This window comes from Saccostrea echinata, unplaced genomic scaffold, assembly GCF_033153115.1.
Source record: "Saccostrea echinata isolate AGI-Se365-2 ecotype Australia unplaced genomic scaffold, CSIRO_AGI_Sech_v1 ptg000001l, whole genome shotgun sequence".
In the NCBI taxonomy this organism is placed as follows: Eukaryota; Metazoa; Mollusca; class Bivalvia; order Ostreida; family Ostreidae; genus Saccostrea; species Saccostrea echinata.
This window is the reverse complement of record NW_026889750.1, coordinates 32,441,656-32,462,278: the sequence shown is the minus strand read 5'-3', so window position 1 is coordinate 32,462,278 and position 20,623 is coordinate 32,441,656. Positions and strand designations below refer to the sequence as shown.

The 20,623-nt window shown below is 34.5% G+C and overlaps 1 protein-coding gene across 2 annotated transcripts in view; it reads left to right on the top strand.

Moving 5' to 3' along the window:
• Window positions 1-19,584, top strand: part of LOC133190102 (kynureninase-like) — a 39,658-nt gene extending 20,074 nt beyond the window's left edge. For both annotated transcript variants that reach the window (XM_061325575.1, XM_061325584.1), the window contains exons 4-13: window positions 432-514; window positions 3,125-3,186; window positions 8,862-8,933; window positions 9,170-9,244; window positions 11,239-11,385; window positions 11,676-11,774; window positions 13,782-13,908; window positions 14,646-14,731; window positions 16,098-16,415; window positions 16,761-19,584. In XM_061325575.1, the coding sequence (XP_061181559.1) occupies window positions 432-514; window positions 3,125-3,186; window positions 8,862-8,933; window positions 9,170-9,244; window positions 11,239-11,385; window positions 11,676-11,774; window positions 13,782-13,908; window positions 14,646-14,731; window positions 16,098-16,415; window positions 16,761-16,886 (1,195 nt within the window). In that variant the 3' untranslated portion in view covers window positions 16,887-19,584. The remainder of the gene's footprint in view (window positions 1-431; window positions 515-3,124; window positions 3,187-8,861; window positions 8,934-9,169; window positions 9,245-11,238; window positions 11,386-11,675; window positions 11,775-13,781; window positions 13,909-14,645; window positions 14,732-16,097; window positions 16,416-16,760) is intronic.
• The last annotated feature ends 1,039 nt before the right edge of the window (window positions 19,585-20,623 follow it).

The following is a 20,623-nucleotide window of genomic DNA, read 5'->3' as shown; positions in this document are numbered from 1 at the left end:
TTCTAGTTGAGAATTTAATCTAAATGTCTCTTAGAGAAATGATAAAACCTTAACTTTAAAAATGATACAGACAATCTGTATTTTCCTGCAAAAATATGTATATAATTTAATAATACATGTACTTGTAATTTAAAGTAGTGAAAAAAAAAATGATCGGGTAATTTTGATTGGTTGGTCTTAAAGAAAGAAAACTTCAAAAGAAGGGAACTGCTATTATAAATAACAAATATTAAACATCATTGAATGACTCGTTATTGGCCTGTCTAGGTAGATATAGCTGTGTTCATGAATTATTACATTGCAACTGGTCAAAAGATGATAAGTATGAAGGACTCTAGTTTTATTCAGATATGTGTCACTGAATTGCTGAATTTATGATTTTTGACCATGTTTCTGAGTACAGAATTTTACAATGAATGTTTTGTTGACAGAGGGGTGGAGGGTCACACCTCAGGTGACTTACCCTGGGCATGGTGTGATGAGTACTTCTGTGAAGACATGGGGAAAATTGTTGGTAAGGCTTGAAAACTACAGTAATCTTCATGACAAGTAAAACATATTTGTTTGCATGATATTTTTGAAATTCCGGAATAAATATATTAAGATAAAAGATGAAGGGAAGATGACTTGCAACAAATTTAACCTTGTTCACACATTTTTAGCTCATCTAAGCCAAAGGTGAGCTTTTTGATCGAAATTTGTCCGATGTTCTGTTGTTTTTGTAAACTTTTCACATTTTTGACTTCTTCACAACCACTGGACCAATTTCAACCAAACTTGGTACAGAGTATCCTTGGGTAAAGGGGATTCAGACTTATTCAAATAAAGGACCATGTCCTCTTTCAAGGGGAGATAATTAAGAATTCATTTTAAAAATGGGTCTTAAAAATCAAAAATCACTGCACCAAAATAGATTAAACAAATGTGAAGGCTTTCTGCATATTGTAGATTCAAAAATGTTCAAATCATGGCATCCAGGAGTATGATGGAGCCAATTTTGTCAGTAGAAATTAAAGACATTTCAAAGAGAAAACAACAGTCATCAGAGCAACTAGCTGTGTGACAGCAGCATGAAATTTAATCCATGACTTTTTTTGCTCTGCTTAGGCATAAGTATTGTCCATTCTAACACAGAGTAGGAAAAATGCTTTTAGTATCATTAAAAATATGCAGATGACTGGAGACGATCAGACTCTCACATGAAACACTGTACATGTACTATGGAAGTCATTTTACCAAATTCAGCATTGACCATGGAGATTGTTGAAATTCTAAAACCTGCAAAAGTTTCTTGAAGTGAATAATTACATATAACACTGCATGCAGTGGTACACTTGTTCATTGATTTGAAATTTATCAGTAAACAAGATGTGTTTGTGAAACACTGATGCCCCCTTATGGCAACTTATAGCGAAGGTTAAACTTTCTCAAATGCAAATCAGATATGTTGTTACTCAAAGTAAGGTCTTGTCTCAAGGAATATACCTGTGAAATATGAAAGCCCTAGCAGCAACCATTGAAAAGATATGGAAAAGGTTAAAGTTTTTCAAAAGGAAGTCGGACATCTAGGTCAAGGTCGAGGTCAAATAGTCAAAATTAAGATGCCCAAGGAGAGGCCTTTTCACAAGAAATACACATGAAATTTGGAAGCCCTAGCACCAATCATTTAAAAGTTATGGCCAAGATTAAAGTTTTTCAGAAGTAGGTCAAACTCCAAGGTCAAAGGGTCAAAGTTGTTGGTATCCAAAGTAAAGTCTTGTCACAAGAATTACATATGTTAAGTATGAAAGCCCTAGAACCAACTGTTCAAAAGAAATGGCCAAGGTTAAGGTTTTCCAAAAGCAGGTCAAATTCGAAGGTCAAGGGTCAAGATTAATGGTGCCCAAGGAAAGGCCTTCTCACAAGAAATAGACATGTACGAAAGCCCTAAGCACCAACTAAGGTCAGATTTGTTGGTATCCAAAGTAAGGTCTTGTCACAAGGATTACATTTGTAAAGTATGAAAGCCTTCAAAAGTTATGGCCAAGGTTAAAGTTTTTCAAAAGTAGGTCAATCTCCTAGGTCAAGGTCTTGTCACAAGGATTACACATGTGAAGTATGAAAGCCCTAACACCAACTGTTCAAAAGTTATGGCCAAGGATAAAGTTGGGTAAAATTTTGCAAAACTGGGTCAAACTCCAAGGTCAAAAGGTCAAATATGATGGTACCCAAAGAAAGGTCTTGTCACATGGAATACACATGTGAAATATGAAAGCCATAGCTCCAACCAGTTAAAAGTTATGGGCAAGGTTAAAGTTTTTGCGGACAGCTAAACGGACAGACGGCAAAAACTATATGCCCCTGAATCTTCGATTACAGGGGCATAAAAAGAAAAGAAAAAGGCCATCATATTGTGCTGGAATAAACAATTTTTTCATACTTCTAAAAACTTACCAAACAACTATAAAAAGACCATCATATTGTGTGGGAAAATTATTTTGAATGGAAAAATCATAATCGCCCCCTTTTCCCTAAGAAAAATGCAATGCTTTAAGTCATTTATGGATCCCTACATCCACTGAACTTATTACAGACTGGATAAAATAAAAAAGGAATCAAAAATTGTGCTATTAAACAATCATTCCTCCATTATTTCTGAAAGACCCATTTCCCTTTTATAACAATTATGAGAACCTTTAAGAACAACCACTAAAAATCCTTAAAATTTCTATATCTCAGATCCTGAAGTGAGTCATCACTGAAAATTTATCCAACTAGGTTCAATTACTTATTTATCATGCTAAAATTTGCAAGAATATTGACCAAACTGTGCACTTTTTTTTCCCCAAAGTGCATTAATATGGTTGATATTAACACACTTTGAAATGAAATATTTTTTGTTCAAAGTATGTTTACTTGGTCCCAATTTAGTTAATATATTTATTTTATAAATATTATTATCTGACTTCATCATGTAGCTGTGTTTTACCACATTTGTATGGTTCCTATTATATTTAAAATAGTGATCATGTGTGTATAATTTACATAAGAATAAGTAAAATGCTACATGTATACTCTAATACTGTCCAAATAATTATTCCGTTATACATGTATATGCTGATATGTTACAATTTATGATAAATAGGTGCTAAGAAAGAGGAAATTGCAGTTATGAATGGACTGACAGTTAATCTTCACTTACAACTGGTACGATGTTTTGATTTTTAGCTCACCTGATCTGAGAGCTCAAGTGACCTTTTCTGATCACCTGTTGTCTTTCCGTCCGTCTGTTTGTAAACTTTTCACACTTTCAACTTCTTAAGAACCACTGGGCCAATTTTAACTAAAGTTGGTACAAAACATTCTTGGGTGAAGGGTAGGGATGGGGTAATTGAAAAAAGTAATTGTAATTGAGTGTAATTAATGACATTTTTCAAAGCAATTGGAAGTAATTTGTATTTGACCAATTTTTAGCTCACCTCGACGAAGTCGAGATGAGCTTATGCTATACCCCCGGCGTCGGCGTCGGTGTCGGCGTTAGCGTCGGCATCCCAGGTTAAAGTTTTAGGAGCAAGTCCCATTCCCAAGTAACTATAAGCCCTACCTGGACCAAACTTGCATGGATGATGCATCTAGGGATGGACACTACCAAACTTGCTTCGGATGCTGGATCTGACCTAGATTTTCCAGATGAGTGACCAGGTTAAAGTTTTAGGAGCAGGTCCATTCCTTAGTAACTATAAGCCCTACCTGGATCAAACTTGCATTGATGATGCATCTAGGGATGGACACTACCACACTTGCTTCAGATGCTGGATCTGACCTATATTTTCCAGATGAGTGACCAGGTTAAAGTTTTAGGAGCAGGTCCATTCCCAAGTAACTATAAGCCCTACCTTGACCAAACTTGCATGGATGATGCATCTAGGGATGGACATGGCCACACTTACTTCGGATGCTGGATCTGACCTAGATTTTCCAGATGAGTGACCAGGTTAAAGTTTTAGGAGCAGGTCCATTCCCAAGTAACTATAAGCCCTACCTTGACCAAACTTGCATGGATGATGCATCTAGGGATGGACACTACCACACTTGCTTCGGATGCTGGATCTGACCTAGATTTTCCAGATGAGTGACCAGGTTAAAGTTTTAGGAGCAGGTCCATTCCCAAGTTACTATAAACCCTACCCGGACCAAACTTGCATGGATGATGCATCCAGGGATGGACACTACCACACTTGTTCAGATGCTGGATCTGATCTAGATTTTCCACATGTGAGACCAGGTTTAGATTTAGGAGTAGTCTCATTCCCAAGTAACTATAAGCCCTACCTGGACCAAACTTTCATGGATGATGCATCTAGGGATGTACACTAACCAACCTGCTTCGAATGCTGGATCTGACCTAGATTTTCCACATGAGTGAATTTTAGCCATATTTTAACCAAATTAGCATGGATGATGTATCTAGGGATGGACACTTCCAGACTTGCCTTGGATTCTGAATCTGATGTACATTTTCCAGAAGAGTGACCAGGGTAATTTTTTTGGAGTAGCTATATAATATTATGGCCTGTTATGATTAAACTTGCATAGATGGTGCATCTAAGGATGAAAACTTCCAGACTTGCTTTGGATGTTGGAACTGACCAAAATTTTCTTGATTACTAAACAGGTCAAAAGTTTTTTGAGCAGGTCTATAATTAAATCAAACTTGCATGGATATGGATATTGATCTTGGGATGTACCCTAACTAGAAAAAAAATATGATGTGAAATTTGCCTTACATGTAGATAACATTCATCGAGGTGAGCTTCGTAATCTTTGATTACCTATGTTTCAATTACTTGTAATTGAATATAATTAATTACATTGAAAAAACCCTGTAATTTCAATTACATTTCAATTAATTTATACAATATATATTACATGTATGTGTATTTAATAGGAAAATATTTCCAACACAGTCACATTTTACATTTATTTTGATTTATTCAAAGAAGCCCTTCTGTTTTTCAAAATCTTAAAACTTTTTTTGTATCTTGATAAATGAATTTGATATATTGGTTTCTTTATAAAAATATAAGTTTGTTTTATAATCATAATGCACATAAAGCAATAATACTAATTTAGTGTCTATGAACAATTTTGTTTTACCTCTCATTGGTATGCATAGACATGAAAACATTTCAATTTTTTGTTGCTTGATTATCAAAAAGAAAATAAGATAATTTAATGTGTCATTAAGACCTACCTTGTTGCTTTTCAACTCCCAGCTGTAAATTACTATAAAAACAACCCTCTAAAGTTTTATATAATTTTTAGCTCTTCTGAGCCAAAGGCTCAAAGAGCTAATGCTATGGCCATTTGTGCGGTGTGCGTAAACTTTTTAGAATATGGGCCATAACACAAGAACCCCTTGGCCAATTATTGTCAAATTTGTCACAGGGTATCCTTGGCCCAAGGGCTCCCTTTTATACTAAAACCGGGGTTGTGACCCTTTAGCAAGGGGAGATAATTAGGAAAATAGAAACAAAAGTACTGGTTGCTAAAAAATCTTCTTCTCAAGAACCACTGAGCAGATTATCACCAAACTTACACAAAAGGATGAGGATATGTTGTAGATTAAAATTTGCACGGGGATTTACCCTGGGGCAAAGGGCGTGGTCTCAAGGTCACTTCAAAGTTGACCAAAAATTACATTTTATTAAAATGTTGATATTTTGCTTACTATAAGGACTAGGATCATCAAATCTTGTCAGTTGGTGCATCTAAGGACCTCATATCACGTTGACTCAAAAGTAGGTCATGGTGACCTACTTTTCAAATTTTGCGGCCATTCTTTTTCATAATGATTTAGAGGCATATTTTGAACAATTTAAGGCCTATGATCATCAAACTTTGTCAGTTGATGCATCTTGGGTCGTCAAAGTACGTCACTTAAAAAGTAGGTCACCTTGACCTACTTTTTGAATTTTATGGCTAATCTTTTTTAAAACAATTAAGGTCATTAATTTGAATACGGGGAGGCTTAGAATCATTAAATCTTGTTAGTTGATGCCTCTTGGGGCCATAAAACAGATTTATTAAAAAGTAGGTCACAGTGACCTACTTTTTGAACTTTGCAGGCATTCGATTTCAAAGCGTTTTAGAGGCATAATTTGGACATTTTAAGTCCTATGATCATAAAACTTTGTAAGTTGATGCATCTTGGGTCCTCAAAAAAGGTCAACTGAAAAGTAGGTCACCGTGACCTACTTTTCAATTTATATGACTATAATTAAATATTTCAGGTACTAATTGGCTTAGAATCATCAAACTTTGTCAGTTGATGCATCTTGGGTCTTCGGAGTAGGTCGACTAAAAAGTAGGTCACAGTGACCTACTTTTGAAAATTTATGGCGTTAATTAAATATTTCGGGTACTAATTGGCTTAGAATCATCAAACTTTGTCAGTTGATGCATCTTGGGTCTTCAGAGTAGATCGACTAAAAAGTAGGTCACCGTGACCTACTTTCTGAAAATTTATGGTTTAATAAAATATTTCAGGTACTAATTGGCTTAGAATCATAAAACTTTGTCAGTTTATGCGTCATGGGTCCTCGGAGTACAACAACTGAAAAGTAGGTCACGGTGACCTACTTTTGAAAATTTATGGCTTTAATCAAATATTTCGGGTACTAATTGGCTTAGAATCATTAAACTTTGTCAGTTGATGTGTCTTGGGTCCTCGGAGTACAACAACTGAAAAGTAGGTCACAGTGACCTACTTTTGAAATTTTATGGGTGTATTTAATATTTTCAGGAATTATTTGGCTTAGAATCGTCAAAATTTGTCAGTTGATGCATCTTTGGTTTTCGGAGTAGGTTGACTGAAAAGTAGGTCACTGTGACCTACTTTTGAAAATTTATGGCTGTAATTAAATATTTTGGGTACTTATTGGCTAGAATCATCAAACTTTGTCAGTCGATGTATCTTTGGTCCTCGGAGTACAGCAACTGAAAAGTAGGTCACGGTGACCTACTTTTGAAAATTTATGGCTTTAATTAAATATTACAGGTACTAATTGGCTTAGAATCATCAAACTTTGTCAGTTGATGCATCTTGGGTCCTTGGAGTAAAACAATTGAAAAGTAGGTCACTTTGACCTACTTATAAAATTTTATGATTATAATTTTAAAAAATATTTTAGGTATTAATTGGCTTAGAATCATCAAACTTAGTTGATGGGTCCTCAGAGAATGACAAGTGATAAGTAGGTCACCATGACCAACTCTCAGGTACTAATTGGCTTAGAATCATCTTGGGTTCTCAGAGTGTGAATTGGAATTTCAAGGGTTTATGTAAATATACAGGATACTTCGAGGCTTCAAATAGAAGTGATAGGTTGTACAGTTTATCAGAAGAGCGATTCAAGGCCCATGGGCCTCTTGTACACCATGCTTTGTTTAATTTCAAAGATAGTGATTTATTAAATACTATTAAGAATGCTCTACTATTTATATACTTCGGAAAAGAAACATATATCTAATCATTATTTTAACATTTAAGCAAATCTTTATTTACATATAATTATGCATCTGGTATCTGAAATGGTTATTACATAAAACAAGTATTATTTACTGTATGAAAATTGTCAACTTTTGCAATTTAAGGTGTATAGCCTGCCTTCCTGTAGCTGAAATAATTTGGGAAGTATTTTATGGTTGATTCATAAACTCTTGAGAACTCGTTTTAATCAAATTTCATAAAAGCAGTCACTTGATAAACGTACATGTAGGACTAGGTCTTATGTTGATGAAACACACAAACATGACAGACACCTGACATTTTCCTTAAATTTACAGATATTTGTATTTCGAGATTTTTGAAAGTGAAACGAAAGTAAGTGAAATGTATTTAATTACATCCTTCAAAGTAATTGAGTGTAATTAATTACAATTGTAAAAATCAATGTTATTGTAATTGCAAGTAATTGACAAAATTTTCAATGTATTTGAAAGTATTTAATTACATTTCAAAGTTATTGACCCCAACCCTGGTGAAGGGGAGTTTAAATTGTTAAAATGAAGGGCCAAGCCCCCTTACAAGGAGAGATAATCAAGAAAAGACAAAAAATAGGGTGGGGTTATAAAAATTCTTATTATCAAGAACCTCTGGGCCAGAAAAGCTGAAACTTATGTGGAAGAAATATGGGGTAGTGTAGATTCTAAATTGTTCAAATCGTGACCCCTGGGGATAGGATGGGGCCAAAAGGGAATTCAAGTTTTACATTGAAATATATAGCAAAAATTATTAAGAAATCTTCTCAAGAACCATTGGGCCAAAAAAGCTGAAACTTATATGGAAGCTTCATGGGGTAGTGTAGATTCTAAATTGTTTAAATCATGATCCTCCCTGGGGGTGGGCTTGGGGGGGGGATTGCACAATGAGTATTACAATGGGGAAATCTGATGAAGAACAACAGGGCCAATGTTACTCAGGTGAGCATTGTGGCCCATGGGCCTCTTGTTGTACTAGTGTTTCATATTAGCATATTAATTTCATCTCCTATATTAGTGTAGAACCTTTCTTATACAAGAAGACTCGAAGAAAAATGTAACTTTATAGCTTGGAATCTGATTGTCCGATTTTATTTTAAAGTTTTTGGTATTATTTTCTTAAGCTTTTTTTCCAATTCAGTTTGATAAAAAAAATTAATGAAATAAATATTAATACCAATACACATTTTTTGGATTCGCTAATAAAACATATCTATCAATATAACTATAATATTGGTCATATTAATATAATGTAAAAAGTCTAGGTATTTTTTGAACAACCCTTGTATGTATTTGCTACGAGACATTTACCAGTTTTTAGTTTGAAGATTTAATTACAGATTTCATTTTATCGACCTACACCTACAAGATACAAAATCCTGATGGAAAGCAAGGCTTTTCCTTCAGATCATGTAAGTTTATTTGAGTGGTGTCCCTTCATGCACAGATTACAGCAAAAGGATAACTGTGTTTTTCCTTTAAAGAAAAATTCAATGAATGTTAAAAACAAAAATAGTTTAACTTTCAAAATGTTTGAGTAATAGGTAGATGTCTTCCTGTTAGAGAAATGTGACTCATTTAAGAATTGTTGCTTATAACTATACGTTTCTTGGTATTATACTTTTCTACAACTTGTGCATTCTTGCAGTATGCTGTAGAGAGCCAGATAGAACTCCATGGGTATGACCCCAAAACAGCCATGATATTAATAGAGCCAAGAGAGGTGAGTACATCGACTGTGCATTTATTAAGAAATTGCATCATTTTGATCGCACTGTGTGTATACACTGTATGATGTAGGTTTTATGAACTTTATTACAATACTGTATTATATAAATGAAATAAAAGTGATATTATCACACTGTGAAAAGATATCAGAAGTGCAGCAAAATTCTCAATTTTCCTTCTCTTCACAAAGAGTACGTGTATTATAAAAATTGTCTAGCCTATTATAAGATAGCTAGAGTAAATAAACCATCTCCTGAAAGAGACTAAAACTGCTAAATTTTCTCCTAATTGTTGTTAAAGTCCATATTTACTATTTTCCCTCACACAGTTGCTTAGCTGTGACATCACAGACTATAACACTGTGTTACAAAAAGACAGAGGCAAAAGGGAAAAGCAAAGAAAATGTTCACCAAAAAGTCAATGTTTTTTAGTTGAATATGGAATTTATTTCATTGATGAGACAGGATTTTTTTCACTCGTGCTTTACACATGAAAAAAAAAATCCTGTCCCACTCGTGAAATAAATTCCATACCTAACTATAAAACATTGAATTGTTTATGTTATTAATACACCATTTCTTTATTTGTTAGGGCCCCGCTCTGCGGGTGCCCTATAGTGATCAGTCTGTCCGTTCGTCCATCTGTCCGTCCGAGATCTCTTGTCCGGAGCATATCTTCTCTCTCCTTGGCCCAATCTGGCTCATACTTCACCCACAGAGTGTCTTTGGGTAAAGGGTGTGCAGTGACCTTGAACCATGTTTCTAAGTATAAGGTCAAGGTCATAGCAGAATTATATGAAAAATCCTTGTCCGGAGCATATCTTCTCTCCTCTTGACCCAATGTGGCTTATACTTCACTCACAGAGTGCCACTGGTCAATGGATGTGCAGTGATCTTGAACAAAGTTTTTAGGTCAAGGGTCAATTTCAAAAATAGCCTCTCTGTTTAAATTTTTGTCCAGAGAATATTTTCTCTCTCCTTGGCCCAATCTGGCTCATACTTCACCCACAGAGTGCCTTTGGGTAAAGGGTGTGCAGTGATCTTGAACCATGTTTCTAGATCTAAGGTTAAAGTCATAGCAGAATTATATGAAAAATCCTTGTCTGGAGCATATCTTCTCTCCTCTTGATCTAATGTGGCTCATACTTCACTCACAGAGTGCCACTTGTCAATGGATGTGCAGTGACCTTGAACAAAGTTTTTAGGTCAAGGGTCAAGGTCAAAAAAGCCTTTTTGTGTAAATTTTTGTCCAGAGAATATTTTTCTCTCTCCTTGGCCCAATCTGGCTCATACTTCACCCACAGAGTGCCTTTGGGTAAAGGGTGTGCAGTGACCTTGAACCGTGTTTCTAGGTCTAAGGTTAAAGTCATAGCAGAATTATATGAAAAGTCCTTGTCCAGAGCATAACTTCTCTCCCCTTGGTCCAGTGTGACTCATACTTCACTCACAGAGTGCCACTTGTCAATGGATGTGCAGTGACCTTGAACAAAGTTTCTAGGTCAAGGGTCAATTTCAAAAATAGCCTCTCTGTTTAAAATCTTTGTTCAGTGCATAATTTCTCTCCCTTAAGTCCAGTCAGCCTCAAACCTTACCAATTGACTTAGAGTATGGATCATTTGTGATTTTCCTTCCATATTTCTGATAGAGGATATGCAACAATTTTCATAGAGGATTTGCAGCATTCGTGATTTTTGTGCCGTTTTTTGATGGAAGGTGTTGAGCACTCGTGATTTTCATGCCATTTTTTATTATAACGAGGATAACATAGAATCACTTTAGACTCAAACAACACATCCTTTAATAGTACACAAACGTTCCTCTTCAAAATAAACCCTTTTCAGCTACCTTACATTTCCATGTTCATTGCTGAAAGCGGGGCCCTTTGAGATGGCCACCATCTCAATGATATCTAGTTTTCAGGAAAAATTACTAAATTTTACAAAGCTTGTCTTGTAATCGGTCATGTGTATTGTTACTTTCTTTGTTTTAGGGAGAATTGGTCATTCGCACAGAGGATATACTGTCTAAGATAGAGGAGGAAGGGAACTCCATTGCGGTGATTTGTCTCAGTGGTACACAGTACTACACAGGACAGGTGTTTGATATACCCACTATCACAGAGGCAGGACAGCGTAAGGTACAACATTTTTTTCCAATCAACAGTGCAACATAGTATACATAATACATGTACATGAGCTATAGAATGGGAAGAACAAAGAGAGATTATATGATTCCTGCACTGTCGAAAAAAATTATCTCCAGCATGTCCAAAGTAACATGCAAACAAATTGATTCTATGCTTATTTGTTAAAGTGTGAAGTATTATAGGAACAAACCTTTTTCTCTCATGAGCTTCCATAGATTTGATAATGTTCTGTTTTTCAAATGTTATAATATACACATTTTTGTCACTTGATTGCATTGTAGGGGTGTTATGTTGGATGGGATCTTGCACATGCAGCTGGAAATGTGGAGCTTAAACTTCATGACTGGAATGTAGATTTTGCTTGTTGGTGTACTTACAAAGTAGGTCAATGAGAGAGAGAGAGAAGGGGGGTATGAATAAAAGACACTTTTCACAATGTTAAATCAGAAATGTTCTTCTTCTTGTATGATGTTATACATGTATATAGAAGTTATCTGTTTTGTACTGTAACACTGAACTAGTTGAACAGTGGTGATCAACTACACTGATTATATGATATTTTACTGTACGTAGCTAAACGGTGGTGATCCACTACACTGATTATGTGATATTTTAAAGTAGCTAAACAGTAATGATCCACTACACTGATTATATGATATTTTACAGTACCTAAACAGTGGTGATCCTCTACACTGATTATATGATATTTTACAGTACCTAAACAGTGGTGATCCACTACACTGATTATAGGATATTTTACAGTACCTAAACAGTGGTGATCCACTACACTGATTATAGGATATTTTACAGTACCTAAACAGTGGTGATCCACTTCACTGATTATAGGATATTTTACAGTAGCTAAACAGTAATGATCCACTACACTGATTATATGATATTTTACAGTAGCTAAACAGTAATGATCCACTACACTGATTATATGATATTTTACAGTAGCTAAACAGTAATGATCCACTACACTGATTATGTGATATTTTACAGTACCTAAATGTGGTGGTTCGAAACACTGATTTATACCATATAAGTGGAATTTTTAGCAAGACGCAAATTTAGCAATGTATCCAAATTTTATTATATACCCAAGTGTGTATCACTCAATTTTACTGTAGATTTCGTACAATCACGTGACAGTGTTATCCAAATTTCCGAATCACCACACTGTGGTTTCTGAATCCATATCACCCCTCTCTGAAATTGATGACGTAGTACACAGATTCTGAAACGTGACGTTATTTTTCATGCACATCAAAAAGTTCCTTGACAAAATGCTTTGTTTAATGGGAAAATCTTATATAATTGATCTCAAAAGTTTTTTTAAAACTATATTTTGCTAGTTGTAAGGGAGGTATATAATAAATTTATCATTATAACAGTAACTTGATCCGAAGAGCCGTATCACGTCTCGTTGACAGGCGCGGATCATTAGATCAAACTCGACGCTTCGCGTCTCGTTTGATCTGATGATCCGCGCCTGTCAACTCGATGTGATACGACTCTTCGGATCAAGTTACTGTTATAATAATGTATATGTATCTAGATAATGTCTAGAAAAAAAAGCTATAAATAGAGGATTTTCAATGTTTTGTGGATAAATATGGAATTTATTTCACGAGTGGGACAGGATTTTTTGATATTTTATGAGTGCGAAGCACGAGTGAAAATATAAAAAAATCCTGTCTCACGAGTGAAATAAATTCCATATTCATCTACAAAACATTGAATTTTCTGTTTATTACATTTTCTTTGATTTTCCCTTTGCCTCAGTCTTTTCGTAAAACAGTGTCATAGGCTGTGATGTCTTAGTTAAGCGGTTGAGACGTCATAGCTAATCGATCGAGAGATTGAAAAACATTGTAAACATGGATTTTTATCAACATATATGGGGAAACTTTAGCAGTTTTAGTCTCTGTCAGGATGGTTCATTTACTTTCTCTATCTTACGACAGGCAAGGGAGTTTTTTTTAAAAAAAAAAAAACACTCTTCGTGAAGGGCAGGAAATTCTCGAGTTTGCCACACTTCTGATATTCTCACACTGTGAGAATACCATTTTGATACACTTTCACTCTGTGTCAGAAAATCACTTTTATTCAATAAATTTACAGTATTTCACTGTTGAAAATGTAATAATCATCGATACAGAATGAATTGTTAGAAATAATCAATTTTAGCAATATCAAAACCCTCACTTATAATGCCAAAATTAAATTTGCGTTAAACTTTCTGCTTATACAGTATAAGATATTTTACAGTACCTAACAGTGGTGATTCACTACTCTGGTTAATTACAGTGCTCTCACACCACTTTATGGGATTGGGGCCAGGGCCATTAAAGCATATTAAGCACTGATTATGTGATATTTTACAGTATCTTAACAGTGGTGCTGGAAGTCTGGCTGGATTTTTCCTTCATGAGAAACACAAGGATAATGATTTCCCCAAGCTCAAAGGATGGTGGGGACACAACCTACATTCCAGGTTTATGATGGACAATAGTAAGTACACATTTCATTTGTTATCTCAATATTTCTTTAGTCCTGCCAATGAGTCCTCTTTGAAGATTCCAACTACTTAATAACAACCATTGGAATTTATTAATTCAAGCAGATGAATAGGACCAGCATCAAGAGATGCAGGTGCTCTACATGGTACCTTTAATCATGTTGCCTGTTTTTCTGTCCACCCATGATACAGTACAATTCGTTTATTATCATAGTTTATTTGTCAGGGGTGCAATTATCAAAATAATATAAAAGCATCCCTTAATATAGTTTGATAACAGGGCTCTCACACCACTTCTTGGGACTGGGACCGGGGACATTTTTGGGAAAATAGTGACCTTTTGGGAAATTTTTGAATAATCATTATACATTAATCAAAATCATTATATGTAGGGGTTCTGGTGTTTGTTATCAACTAAATTCATGTTTTGCAATTATCAAAGTTATATATAGAGTATGAGTAGCAAGTTTATTTGTTGTATGTCCAACTATATGATCTTCAATTTTGGGAAGAAATATCTATTGGGAAAATGAACACATTCAATTTGGGAAAAAGGTACCCTTTTTGAATTGGGAATGTGACCTTTGAATGGCTCCAATTATAGAGGGCCCTGGCTAATATCATGGCACTCATAGAGTGGTCCATGGTGGGGTCCCAGAGGGGCTTAATTTATAAAGCTTTAATACAAATGTAGTTTTCAGGTGACCAAAATAATCCTTTTGTTTTTCAGATTGGTGCCCTTACTCTGGTGCCTTACAGTACAGAATCTCAAACACTCCTGGTTTTTTGGCTCCATCAATCAAGGCCAGTTTAGAAGTAGGTTAATCTGTTATACCCCCTCAAATGAAGTGGGGCAGGGGATACTGGAATCACCATGTTTGTCTGTCTATAGACATTTTTTTGCCCAGAGATGATATCTCTGAAACTGTTGAATTTTCTTTTCAGTATTGTAGAAATTAAACATACCATGGGAATGTGTGCACCTAGTATTTTCATACTGATTTGTCAAAATATAAAAAAAAAGTTGTGGCTTTTTAAAGGTTTTATTGTAACATAACTACTTTGAAAAGAGTTAGAAAAGTAAAATTCTGGACACATTTTATAGGAAATTTTAAAAACAATACAAGCACTTACTTGAATGATATAGATATTGCAACTGATCATGTTTTGATATTGTCAAAATCACAAAGTACAAAGATATGAAATTACTGTTCTATCCACAACTTTGAAATGTAAAAATATTAGAAATGTAATGGTTTAGGCTGTGGATATTGGCCTGGGTAGCTCAGTTGGTAGAGCACCTGACACCTGATGCAGGGGTCCCGAGTTGAATCCCATTTCAGACGTATATTTTCTCATTTCCTGTTACAGATTTGGTGCCGTTGACCACCCCTGGACTTGCAGGTGAAAGTCCTGCCAGGGGCAAATAAGAACTTGGGTTGTGTCTTGGAGGGTGAAGACAATTTAAGGAGGGAGGAATGGTTTGGGCCGTGGATATCGGCCTAGGTAGCTCAGTTGGTAGAGCAACTGACTAGTAATGCAGGGGTCTTGGGTTCGATTCCCGGTCCAGCCTTTCCTGTTACAGAAACTTACTTGGGAGAAAGGTTGCTAGTGAAGACTCAGGGGTTTGTCTCAAGCGTAGCCCAGGTTAAGTGGGACAAGGCCACAGGACTCTTGATGAAATTACATTTCATCAAGATTCAGGCAACAGGAATTTGCAATATGATTTTTTTTTTCAAGATGACAGAGATCTTTTTTAAAGTACATTTATGTATTCTTTTCTATAGTTTCTCAGAGAGGGATGGGGTATTAGTCCAATTAGTGCATTTCCAGTTTCTTAAGGATAAAGTCAGTTTGTTGTTTTTCAGAGTAATTGAAGCATAAAGTAAATTTGAAAGGTCTTTAAACTCTGGTTAAATTTGAGAGAATATGTATAAAAATTGGTATTTATATGCTTTTTATGAGCATAAATTCATTGTGTCTCCAAGCACTCTGGTCATAAATTTGTAAGAAAGAGACATTGGAAAATCTTGCTTTACACCAATGCTGTTTTTAACCATAGAGTATGTCATGACCTTGACATTTGGTTGTTTATCAAGGTCAAGGTCTTTGATAAGAAAAGTGGTAAGTTTATGTCAGGCTTATCAATTTGTAATAAAGAAGGAATTAATTTTTTTGACAGATTTTCAACAAGACCAGCATGCAAGAGCTTCGAGCTAAATCCTTACTTTTAACTGCTTATCTAGAGGCTCTGATCACTCTGAAGTATGGACAACAGAGCAAGATACCCTCACAAAACGGTGTACAAAATGGTGCACTGCTACAAAATGGTCAGAATAGGACACTACACATGAATGATCAAAATGTAGAAGACTGGAAACATGTCCATGTAGACATCATTACCCCCTCAGATCCCTCCCAGAGGGGGGCACAGCTCTCCCTGTCCTTTTCTGTTCCTGTTGCACATGTGTTTGAAGAACTCACCAAAAGAGGAGTTGTAGTAGGTTCTAAAGTTCATAAATTGTGACATAAATAGAACTGCATATGTTTTAGCTGCAATAATGTAGCCCTCTACGATTTTTGTTAATCTGATATTTTCAGGAGCCTCTCCAAAAAAAAAAAATCAGAGAGGGTTACATAATTGCAGCTACATATGTTTCCATTCCATTTACTGGAAAAGGAAGAATTAATGAAATATTAATTATTTAATAAGTAAGTTTGAGAAGATGTTTATGTTTGGCATAGGTGTAATAACAATCCATCACGACTGTGATGTCATCCAGTAACAACTCAATAAGAAATATTATACAAAGGCTCTAAAATTATGTAATGATTTTGCTTCCAGTGTGACGAGAGAAAACCTAACGTGATCCGTATTGCCCCAGCACCACTCTACTGCTCTTTCCTGGATGTATATAGAGGCATGAAATACCTTGATGAGTCCATTCAAGCTGCTGCCAAATATAGCTAATCTTAAGTCTTGTGATTTAAGAACATCCAAAAACATGAAATCATCTTGACATCTAAATATTATCATATAATATGATAAAAAAAAGACAATATTTTTTAAAATGCTCTCAAAACATTTGCCAATGCTTTATTTAATATACTAATATATGCAGACAGCTTCAAGAAACATAAGGTCAGACTAAAGGGAATCTCTCTTTGCCATATTTTTCAAAATGTCTATATACATGTACCTCTATTTTGCAATTAATTTTCTAATTATCCCATATTAGTGATACAATGTATTATAATAATAATTATGATTTTTGGTATGGTTCACTTATTTTAATATATATTTAATTATATATATACTGTAAAATTACTGATTTTTCATGGGGTCAGATTTTCGTGGCTTGAGGAAAAATATTGGTTCAAGAGGATTTGATTTCTTGGATGAAGGATAGACTTTATGCTGTTATATAGAATTTTAACATTTTGTGGGGCACAATTTTGTGGATCTCCTCATACCACAAAATCAAGGAAAAATTCCCCCCGAACTCCCCTTAATTAGTGATTTCACAGTAATTGATTATCCATTTTGTACTTGTAAAGGTTGAGGTCTGTATGAAATATTATCCATACATAAGGGTGAGAGGATACACCTCTACAATATGATACCAGGCACCTATATACTAAAGGGATAGGCAACTCCTTCACAATATAATACCAGAGACCTATATACTTAAGGATAGGCAACTCCTTCAAAATATGATACTAGGGGTGATTTAAAAATCATTAGAATTTTTATGTCTTGTTATGCATGTTTACATAGAAATGGACATGATCCATGATATGTTATCAATTTTGATATAGTTCATATGTGGGGTACAAATACATTTGACATCATATGACATTATACAATTATGGACTGTTTAGAGGGGAGGGTGCTTGCACCCTCAGGTGACAATCCTTCTCAGACCTGATTCTAAACAGTCCATAATAGTTTTATTATCCTGAAGAATCTAAATTTGATAAAATAGAGTAGGAAATATCAGTAAAACCTCTTTTATTCTCCTATCAACTGCTCTGATTCAATATTTTCAAAATATTTCAACAGACATCTTTGACATTTTAATTTCACCTAAAGGGAGACAACACAGTTGTCACCCTGTGAGCTCACTTGCCCTGCTTCATTGTCATTTGAAGGGAGACAACATAGTTGTCACACTGCGCGTGATGCACATGCTAAACCAATCAGAATGACTATATTATTCTGAAGTATAATAAAACAAATTGACATATGACATAACAAATTAAGCCTGATTACTTAAATTAGCTGACTCACTGGTCAATTGGAAAAAGCAGATTGTGCAGAAGATGAAGTTCATCCAGGTAGAAGAGTCGTGAAGGGTCATGTTGGTAGCAACTCTGGTGTCATATACACCCTCCCCAACAGGCACTTTTCTATCTGGAAGTTATTTTGATTTTAAGAAATTTCTCTGGTGGGCAGTTGTTTCCAATTTATAATTTATTAAAGAAAACTTTTATACTTGTCCTCCATTGGTTTTATTTTCATGTATTTATTCACAGGTAGACTGTTTTGAAGAATGGGTGGTTATTTTTTCACACTTTACTAATAATTAATAAGTGCTAATGATTTCACCAACTAATAAAGAAAGTATTTGATGATTAAGAGTTTTCTCAGTTGTGCTTTCTATGTGATACAATTGTTTTATAATTTCCTGTTTTATTGTTATCGTTTAGTATGATTTTTTAATTATTGTTTTATTTTTGTCTACACGGTATTAAGATTATATTTTGAGTATTCATGAAATAAAAATCCTCCACATGTGGTATTATACAGTTCCTATTGATTAAATATCCATTGCATAAGCATTGTAAAATGTGATTTTAGCTCTACTGGTCAGAGACTGGAAGAGCTTATGCGATAGGAAGGTGTCCGCCGTCCATCCATCTGTCTGTTCCTCTGTCTGTAAACAATTTTTCAAAATGCTACTCCTCCTACAGTTTTGGTCTGATTTCAATATAACTTGCACACAGGTAGACTACACCAAGATACATAATTCTGTATATCAGTTTTTGATTTCGATGAATGTTACTGAAATAGAAATTTCGGTGAAATACTTTCAAAACACTACTCCTCCTACAGTTTTGGTCCGATTTCAATATAACTTTGGTCTTATTTCAGTATAACTTGGCACACAAGTAGACAACACTAAGGTACATAATTCTGTACATGTATATCGCTTTTGATTTTTTTGCCACAAAAAGAGACTAAACCAAGGATCATTATTCCATTTATTGCAGTTGCAAAGTGTTAAGTCCAAGTGCAACTTTTCTCTTCCTTGTTATAAGTTCAAAACCAGTAGAGCTACAGTCTCATTAGAACTTCTGGGGTTTTTTTTGTTCCTGTCAAAGAGTTACAAGTCTTATGCTTATGGTTTCCAAAAATTGAATGTTTGTTTTTAAAACCATTACTATTATCAATATTTTGATAATGAAAAATGCCCTCAATCAATGTTTGGCAAAATCAAAATACAAATACAGTGTACATGTACTTCAAAGTACACATATACCAAATAACCAGGAAATTTTACATACTACAATGTTACGATATAAATAGAGGATATTCAATGTTTTGTAGATGAATATGGAATTTATTTCACGAGTGGGACAGGATTTTTTTTATATTTTCACGAGTGCGAAGCACGAGTGAAAATATCAAAAAATCCTGTCTCACGAGTGAAATAAATTCCATATTTATCTATAAAACATTGAATTTTCTGTTTATTACATTTTCTTTGATTTTCCCTTTGCCTCTGTCTTTTCTTAACACAGTGTCATAGACTTGACGTCATAGTTGAGCGGTTGAGACGTCATAGCTTAGAAGTTGTGTGTCAGATTGAAAACATTACATAGCATGGATTTTAGCAACATATTTAGGAAGAACTTTGCAGTTTTAGCTCTATCAAGATGCTTAGTTACTATCTCTATCTTATGACAGGCCAGAAATTATTTTTTACTTACTTTGATATCCTTTCACACTGTGAGAGAATATCATTTTTGGTATCCTTTCACACTGTGAGAGAATATCACTTTTATTCAATAAATAAATCACAGTATTTCACTGTTGAAAATGTAATAACTGTAAATATACAAGTTTTTCTGTGCCTGTGTTAGTGGTCTTGCTTATCTGTGATTTTGTGAAGACAATTATTATTTTAAAAAATCTATACAGCTTTATAACCATTGAAGGAAATTATGATTTGTTTTTCTGTTGAGCATTTTAATTCTCTGTAAATGAGATTATAGTATCATGTAACTACATGTAAAAATTTTCCAAGAAATAAAATTATTATATTCTTATTTACAGGTATTTATAGCTTTTTGTTATTTATTTGTGAAGTGACTGAAATTCACCTCAGTTTATCACATAGAATTTGATTGATTGCACTTTGAAAAAATGAGAAACCAGTGATTAGTCATCAAAACGGGCAATAAAGCATTAAAAATATAATTTATAGAAGATATGTTGAGATTTTTTCCTATGTAAAATTAAAGACGTAACCCAAACCCAGTTCTGAACCTGTGGCTTTAGAATAATGGATCCCATTCTTAATATTTTTAGTACATTTTCAACAGTGAAATACAGTTGAATTTCGGTATCTCAAACACTGATATCTCGAATACCATGGATATCTCAAAGTGATTTGGAAGTCCCAGTCACTTTTTCTCTAAGTA